This window comes from Poecilia latipinna, unplaced genomic scaffold (assembly GCF_001443285.1).
Source record: "Poecilia latipinna isolate Pla-1442-1.1 unplaced genomic scaffold, P_latipinna-1.0 Scaffold119, whole genome shotgun sequence".
Classification (NCBI taxonomy): domain Eukaryota; kingdom Metazoa; phylum Chordata; class Actinopteri; order Cyprinodontiformes; family Poeciliidae; genus Poecilia; species Poecilia latipinna.
Window position 1 is genome coordinate 190,113 of NW_015112735.1, and position 8,998 is coordinate 199,110.

Sequence of the window (8,998 nt, forward strand, 5' to 3'; positions counted from 1 at the left end):
CCCTCAAGTCTGAGGCATCTGAGGCTTCAACTACGTTTCAGATTCCCTAGAATAAGCCCACCATGAACTTCTCAGCTTGCTGAATCCAAACATTACTCATAACCTGACAACAGGGTGCAAAAATGTTTACAACAGGGATAAAAAGGGAAGTGTGATGAAAATAAATTCAGCGATCTTTAGCCCAGTGTTGAAGAAAAACGGAGCAGAAATTGCATCTTAACTTACAGGATTAAACCCTGATCCTGTTGCTCCGGAGGCGGCAGCTGCTGCTGGATTTGCACCAACTTCTCCATCTGACTCCACTTGAGACAGCACACTCACAACTGAATGCAGAGACTCTGCAACAAGACCAGAAAGAAAGAAAAATACAGAACAGGAGAAGAAACTCGGAACCATTAAAACCGTAGAAAGTTTTAATAATGATGAGCTGCATCCTCTTGTTCTGTATTAAGATCTAACGTACAACGTCCATATTTCACAACTGGAAAAGAAACCTGCTGATGTAAGATGTATATTTCACAAACAGAGAAAAGAGCAGAGGTGGCACTAATCTTCTCAATTAGCTCTTACCATCAATCACCAGACATAAATAAAACTTGTCTGGTAGGACTTAATGTGGTAATTTTTTTAATTAAAAATAAAAGGTATGCATCTAGTTTCATTGTTTGGTTGAAGAGTTGCTTTTTTGAACAATTTTTCCCTCTGGTTTTGGATTCTGTGCAGCTGGAAGTATTTTCGCTCTTTTTTTTTTTTTTTTTTTTTTACTGATTAGCATCTTAAGCACTCAAAATATACCTGAACTTTGAGGTGAATTAGCAGTGCTTGCTAACAGCTGATGTTGTATTTAGGGACATGTTACTGTGGAAAAGTGCCCAGAACCTGAGCTGGTAGAACTTCATGGCATTTCAATAACACTCTCTTCAGTCAGAGGCCTCTTCGGGCAGCAAGACTGACTGCTACTGGAGATCCTTGCAGCATTTCCGACAACAACTTCTTGAAGATTCTTGGATGATATGAGTTACTGCAACGTTTAATTTTCCTTCGGGATAAACAAAGTATTTTTGAAATGAATTTAATTAATCTTGTCTAAAAATCACCATAACTGAAATCACATTTTGCAGAGTTTCGCAAGAAACAACTTACTTGATAACAGTAAAATGTAGATATTTTAAATGAACCAAGCTGATTTTTTATGTTGAAACAACCAGACTCAATCACTAAATCATGAAAGAAACTACGAGCTTCAGTGGTGATGAATGTAATACAACTGCAACTCTGACTACAAGAAAAATACCTTTAGCAAAAGATATATGGAATATTTTCTGTTATAGTTTAAAAAAAAAGTAAAAAAAAACTTGTAGAACAAGCATAAAATATCATTTAAAACTTAAGCTCAAACTCCATACTTATCCAAATGTAGGTTTTAAATAGCCAACATGTAGTCCTTGTGAGAAATAATAATTCTACATCTAATTTAAGATTGTGAAATCACACAAGCAACAGTTTAATTAAAGATACCAGTCTAGATGTAGCTTCAAAAAAGATCCTAAAAATCTCTCATTGTTATACTTATTAGTTCCTTCTTTACGTTGTCTGAAAGTGGAGTGTAAAGATTTAAATACCTATGCATACAACATGAACACAACAAGGCAATCCCAGAGAACTGAGGAAGCAGAATCTGAGGGAAGACTAAAGCCGCTCATTACCATCAATCAGTGGCGAGTGGTTACCGAACACGGGCGGCAACAAGTCTTCGCATTAAGCTACAAATGAGGAGGCACAACAAAGCCATGCTAATGAGAGCCGCTCACACCCTGTGGGAAAACCACCCCCGTTCGGTTAACACCAGCCCCCACTGCCCCCAACTTAACATGTGAGAGAGCAGAGATGGCCGGAGGAGGCGGAGAGAAATAATAATCAGCGTTGGACAACCTCTCTGTTTCCATCAGACCTTTCCAGGAAAATTGCACTTGTTCAGACTGAACATTGCTTTCACCTTGACTTTCTCCCTTTCTTTGTGAGACCTTTAACAGTACTTCTTGGTTTTTGTTGAAGCCCATTAACTGTAATTACTGGTACAATGGGTCACCTTTAAAATTAGTTTAATGATCTGAAAGAACAAAAACAATGTATAAAAGGAAATGGTTCTTCACAGTACAGTCTACTTGTGTATTAATAAAAAAAAAAATATTGCAGCATGGAGCACATAATTGGCCTCAGGTGTCACTGACCTTGTACATTAGCTGGCTTGGTGGCATTTTCAAAATCACAGATCGCGTCCCACTGGTCCCGGACCCCCTCAGGAGTCATAGGTTTGTTCCTCTGCCTCACAATCCGGCCCTCAGTTCGCTCCCAGCGTACTGCGCGTGCAGATACACACAAATGAGGGGAAGGAGGTCACCGCCCGGTAAAAATCCAACACATACATTACAAAGGAGCCTGGAGCTAATGGATATTACAAGCACATGCAGACATCTCTTCAGGAAAACTGCACAGAACTCACATTTACCAATCCAGCCTGCGCCAGCCTGCAAGAAGAGGAAACGTGAGAATAAACCATCACACACTCAGTTTAGAGGAGAAAAATTATCTTTTTAAGGTCGTCACTGTCCAGCAGGACAGTTATTTTACCTCGAACAGTCCTCCATTTTCTTGGCATTGTTCATGACAGAGCCAGAGAACCAGAGGGGCGACGTACTCAGGCTTCAGAGACGCCACAAGGTCTAAAGACGCAAAACACAAACATTTAATACGGAGCAGAGTCGATTACAGTCCACTATTCCTCAACTAGCACTACACACTGCATAAACCACAGATAGAGAGATGGACGGCTAGACGGACAGATGGATGCTACATCTATACATTTTAATCTTTATGTGGAGTATACCATCTCCTTATGTGAACACTCTTGGTACTTACCAGTTATCTAGAGTTTCTTTTTTTTTTTAGTATCTTCTCCAAACAGATCTGAATGCACCACAAGACCGATTGCTTTTGTTTTAAGGTTAATATTTTTAACAGTAAAAATAAACAGAATGAGCTACAAAACCAGAGGAAATAATTTTCCATTCAAAATCGACTCATATAGAAGTGAGAAGCCCATTACAGCAAACTCTTTTAATACCCTTCATCAGCTATGAAATATTTACTTTCAGACGCCGTACAGTATGTGTGCTTAAAATATCTGCCCCCTGGTGATAAGAGAGGAGGAATTCTGCCTCGCTGCGTTCACCATGTTTGCACCAGGGTGAGTTCTGTTCTTTGTCTTTCAGAAAAGTCTGAGTCAGTGAGCATGAACATATGGAACCAAGTCATTTACCAAGGTGAGGCCATCCTGAGACAGTTGGCACAGCACAGCGTGACAGATGCTACTGCAGACAAGCACGGCATGACAACAAAACCATTCCTGTTTATTCCCCGCGTCAACAGAGCTGTAGTCACAGAGCATGTCCGTGAACCAAAAGCATTTACAAGCACCATTGTCCTGGTCTTTATGATGCTAAAACACAAGCACAGAGTCTCGTTTTTAACTGACTGACTGGTTAAATAACTAGTTTTGGGGGTAGTTTTACTAGGCTGCATGTAAATTTCATCTCAGAAAGTTGGATATGATTGAAAAATACATTTCAGTTTTATTATACAATTCAGTTTTATTATGGCTTTCAGCTCAAGGTAACCCAAACTTCTGTTTTTCATGCACAAAAACAAGCAACAAAAAATGATTTTTTAATACAGACAATGCATAGAGCAGTGGCCTCAAACTGCATTCCTAGAGGGTCAGTGTCCTGCAACTTTTAGACGTTCTCCTTGTCCTGCACACTTAAATTAAATGGCTGAACTGCCTCACTAGTATGCATGCAGTCAAACTCTGCAGATGACTGCTGATTAACTCATATTGGAGCCAGGTGTGCTGAAACAGAGAGACGCCTAAAAGTTGCAGGACGTCAACCCTTGAGGACTGCAGTTTGAGACCACTGACAAACAGAGTGAGGCACAAAAGGCCATTTCTAAAGAAGCTGCATCTGAGCATTAAGCAAACAAATGGAAAATTAAGTGGAAAGAAGAAAAGGGCGCACAAGACATATTTGAATTTAATCTTAAGAGTTTTTTTTTTTTTTTGTTGGACTTATGTAGTAATTTTCCTGAGCTGTAAGCTATCAAAGGCAAGAAAATAAGAGGAATGTATTGCTTTTTCTGAACTGAATATATGCACAATATACTTTCTTGACTAAAATAAATTAACTTTTAATGATTCATATGTATTGAGGCGTACTATAAAAGCTGCCCGAGCTTTATTTCATATTATTGTGGATTACCGATGCTTTACCATCATTTCTGTGAAGTAGATATTACAGGCATTAAAGGCTTTAGCTGCTCAACCTCTCCTGGTCAACTAATCAAGGTTGTTGGCATCAACTAACTCACTCACTCTTTGGTTACTAGGTAACTCTTTGGTTACTAGGTAACTCTTTGGTTACTTAGCAACAGTCTGCTGAGTAACGTGCAGGAGCAGTTTAAGGTTTCGCCATCATACCTCTTATCTGCTTAAAAATAAAAAACAATTAGAGTGAAAATTGTGGGGGGAAAAAAACAGGAAAGGTCACGTCACTAGTTTGGCAGGAACAAAAAAATAAAAACAAAAAAACTCAAAATCAATAACTATCGATGTCAACTGATATGAAATCGTGATGCATCTTTCAGCCAACGTTTCGTCCATATCCATAGAAACCTTGGTGACAAAACCTGAGACTACAACTGCCTAATAAAACCACATGCAGGTAAGTAAAAACTAATAAAGATGATAAAAACGGATTTCACCACAGCACAGAAAACAGAATATAGAAGATAAAACTAAAGTAAGCATTTTGTTGACATATGCTAACATGTTCAAAAAGAGAAAAGAATGTGGTTTAGATCTATTTTCCTTATGTTGACCAATTCAGTGTAACGATGTCATCTCTGATTACCTGGCGGCATGACGGTCTCCGTGAGGCGGGACCCCGCCACAGGAGCGATTGTGTTGCAGTGGATGTTGTACTTGCGTCCCTCGATGGCCAAAGTGTTAGCCAGCCCCAGCAGGCCTAACTTGGCAGCGCTGTAGTTGGCCTGGCCGAAGTTACCATAAATGCCCGCAGCTGACGCAGTCATGATGATTCTGGTCACAGAAGACAAGGCCGAGTTAAAGCACTATGACAGAAATCGCTGTGCAGGAGCAGGAGACAGCAACAACCCACACACAATCTCACAGGAAAGATACTTTCCATGCATGCCGAGAATCTTTAAGCGCCTAGTCATTGCAAATAAAGAATATGTTCTCTTCAGCAACCGTGAGAGTATCCAATCCATATTTAGGAGCTCAGGGATGTTTATACATCAAACCCACAGGATATTACTTGTGCGCACAATCTCGTGCAGGCGGTTCAACTCAGTTGAGAAGAAGTAAAAAGGTTAAGCATCAATGCCACATTAACTGCAGGAGACATCTGCAAAACCTCACTGCTTATAAAACAAGTAGTGATCCATAGCATACAGTCTACAACAATACAATCTCCAAGGGACTGGCAATGACAAAATGCTTTTCACATCAATAGCTATTATGCACAAAGGACATGGAGCACAAATCTTTTGGCATTTACAGAGCAACACCGAGAAAATGCTGCATCAGATAGCTGGTAGAGAGGATAAAGCTGTTCAGTGACAGTATTTCTCCACGCCATCAGAGAGACAGAACTGGAGAGTCAGGTGACTGACATTTCGCCTTTTCTTTTTATGTCTCCTCGATATGACTTTTCTTTCAAATGCGCCATAAATTCTTTACTTAGGGTGGCTGCACACAAAGATTGAATTTCAGGCCTGAACATGAGAAATGGAAAACATATAGACAAACAAAAGAGAATTTAAAATGATTTCTGTCTCTATTAAGAAAAACACCGTAATAGCATTTGTCAGCGTATTGATTTAAAACTCGCACAACCATTTTCAACTGCTTTCTGCTAGACTTGGTCAACAGCAGCATGCTGCAGTGCAAAGAAAGTTTCTGCAAAAAAAGTTGAGTCAGTGTTTAAAATGTAATATTCCATTTCAAGCAGAGCAGCTTCTATGAACCCATGAAAGGCAACTGCCTCCTACTTTAAGCTAACAACCTTCCTCCGCTAATTATAATCCAAAACAGCCACATCTAAATAGACCTGTCACTGCTAGATGCATTTCTATACATCAGTGCAGGTGTAATTAACATTTATTACTCTTCAGTGGCCATTAGTTGTGCAAGGGAATTCAAAGTGTCTTATAAAAGAAAAGATCATAACACACAACATAATTAGATGTCCAACTAGATGCATTTATTGCAACATAAAGGGCATGGTGTGTTAAAAAACACAAATCAATACAAAGTACTTTTCCTGTAGCATATAACAACAAGTATAATAAACTCTAGAAATATGCCACTCATGGTAACAGCAACATTTGAGTTCACCTCTTTCTTCTTTTCCACAAAATACTATTTGATACTTCATCAAAAAGGAAGACAAAAAGACCCAAAACCTACAATTTTTTTTTCTTATTTGCTCTTCTCTATTTAGAGTAGAGCAAATAAGACTATATTTATAGTAGAGCTCCTTCAGTGGCAGATTGCTGCATCCCAGATGCACAAAAGAGCGTTCTCATAGGTCCTTCCTCTGAGACTCCTTGACCATCACTGATCCCAACAAACTAAATAAATCTTTATAACTCTGTTGTTTCCACAGTTTTCACTTCTTGTAAACAGTCAGTTGTTTTATGTACATGTAACAACAAATCTACATAGAGATTTTATAGCTGAATTTGTGAAAAACCTAAAGATTTTTACATTTTGTGAGATGCGTATGTCGATAACCGCATTACAAACCTTTTTGAGCCAGAATTGTATTCTCCTGAGCCTGAGTATAAATGTCAACTGGCAGCTGCTTGCTTTGATCCTCACCTGCCAAAATTTTGTTTCTTCATGTGGTTCCAGGCAGCTCGTGTTACCAAGAATGACCCTCTTAAGTGAACTCTATGGATAAGGTCTGAAATGACAACCATAAGAAAAATGCTTTTTTTAAATCTGTATCCAGGTGACTTGACTCATAACTTGAGTTTCTGATAAATAAGTAAATAAATAAACAGTTTTTTTAATCCAAATAATCTCTTTACCCCAGTCCAAATCACTGGTTCTGGCAAATGAACGGTCACGAAGTATTCTGGGTAAACAAAGGCAAAAAGAATAACAATGTAAGAGCTAAAACTTAAAATTCACTTTCACGTTATTATAATGGTCCACACTTTAATTACTGTAATAACTGTGTTCTAATACCAGAGGATCCTCATAATTTTAACTGGAGAATAACTTACCCAGCATTGTTCACAACAATATCTGAAAAAGAAGAATATTATCAAAATACAATCTAGAAAAACCACCACTAAATATCATTTACTGATTACAGCTTTCAAAAATTAAATACAAACCAATTCTTCCAAAGGCATCAAGGGCACTTTGGATCAGCTTCTCTCCATCTTCAACAGAATCTATTTACACAAAAGAAAATATAGAGGATTTTAAGACTTGATTATATTAGTTTAGATCTAAATCTCGGCTCCACTGTTTCTGATTGCATTTTCAAAGAGAAAAAAAAGGAAGAGTTCAAAAATACATAACAAAAACAAACAGAAAAAGCTTAACTATACTCTATTTTTGACTACAAAAGCAACAATATGGCATTTAGTTAGCTGATTAGTCACCCTACAACAAATCTGACATTTAAAAAAAATACTAGTAGACACATGGAAGCCTTGTTTTCTGTACAAGATTTATTTTTTCACATTGAAGAAGCACAAATAAAATAATATGGGGTTCTATCATTATCAGAACTCGCTAACAAACTCATCAGTTAGAGGGACAAGCTGGAAAATGAGTCATACAGTTTTTCTATCTGCTATCAAATAAACAACATACTACATTTAATAGAGGGAAGTCCATGTTTCTCACCATAGTTTGCCACAGCTTTGCCCCCCTTTACTCTTATCTCCTCCACCACCTTATCGGCAGCTGCAGAACTTCTTCCACCTCCTTTTGTGTCTACCCCAAGGTCATTCACTTTATTGCAAAAAAAAGAAGACAAAGATTAGCAACACAGCGCAAATTGTGCAGTTCTCCAAAACAGATAACCCTAAGCGAAAATTGAACTAAAGGAGATTCTTGGTCAGAGATGAGAGCAGCATTCGAAGTCAATATTAAAGGCAGCATTTATTTTTACTGACAATCGCAGGTGAGTTTAAAATCCAATCACTGCTGTTGCAATAACTGCAGTGCACATATCTCAAATACCTTATGCAGTGCAGCTTATCTACATAAGGGTACCTCCACACACACATAATTTCTTCAGAACTAAACATGTGAAACAGAGTTTTGGATGATGGAATAATACAATACATGATAAGAAGTTCAAAAAAGTTGATTTTTTATAGTAGAACATCTGTAAGAATGTTGCTTTTATACATGATCAGAAGCAATACAACTAACTCATTAAACATAATTACGGAAACCCTAGAGCGTTTAGATTTTTTTCATATACCGTATTTTCCGGACTATAAGCCGCTTATATGTGGATTTTTCTTCAACCACCAGGGGGCTCTCCATACAGCAGGAAGTGAATCGTTGGAAGTCAAAATTGGAAATAAAAGAAGAAAGCGCCCATTAAAACAGAATTAGGTTTTAATAGGAAATTGAAATTTGAGAATGTTGTTGATCAGTTAAATAGCATTGAGGGGAAAAAGTTTTTCGGGTTTTTAATACTGGGATAATTATGAGAGTTTGAGGTATAGATATTAGGATCCAGTAGATGGCAGTAGTGCAACAATAATGGATGCAAACTGCTGTTGAAATCTAAAGAAGAAGAAGAAGAAGAAGAAGAAGAAGAAGAAGAAGAAGAAGAAGAAGGCGCCCATTTTCATTTAGCACATGCTAGTAGCAGACATGAAG

The 8,998-nt window shown here is 38.0% G+C and overlaps 1 protein-coding gene across 2 annotated transcripts in view; it reads right to left on the reverse strand.

Annotated features, from left to right (window-relative positions):
* hsd17b4 (hydroxysteroid (17-beta) dehydrogenase 4) overlaps positions 1 to 8,998 on the reverse strand; it is a 30,601-nt gene that overhangs the window by 17,104 nt on the left and 4,499 nt on the right. For both annotated transcript variants that reach the window (XM_015028277.1, XM_015028278.1), the window contains exons 3-12: positions 8,006 to 8,113; positions 7,486 to 7,545; positions 7,372 to 7,393; positions 7,174 to 7,220; positions 6,962 to 7,046; positions 4,968 to 5,155; positions 2,632 to 2,723; positions 2,504 to 2,528; positions 2,232 to 2,360; positions 226 to 338 (exon numbers count right to left, since the gene is read on the reverse strand). In XM_015028277.1, the coding sequence (XP_014883763.1) occupies positions 226 to 338; positions 2,232 to 2,360; positions 2,504 to 2,528; positions 2,632 to 2,723; positions 4,968 to 5,155; positions 6,962 to 7,046; positions 7,174 to 7,220; positions 7,372 to 7,393; positions 7,486 to 7,545; positions 8,006 to 8,113 (869 nt within the window). The remainder of the gene's footprint in view (positions 1 to 225; positions 339 to 2,231; positions 2,361 to 2,503; positions 2,529 to 2,631; positions 2,724 to 4,967; positions 5,156 to 6,961; positions 7,047 to 7,173; positions 7,221 to 7,371; positions 7,394 to 7,485; positions 7,546 to 8,005; positions 8,114 to 8,998) is intronic.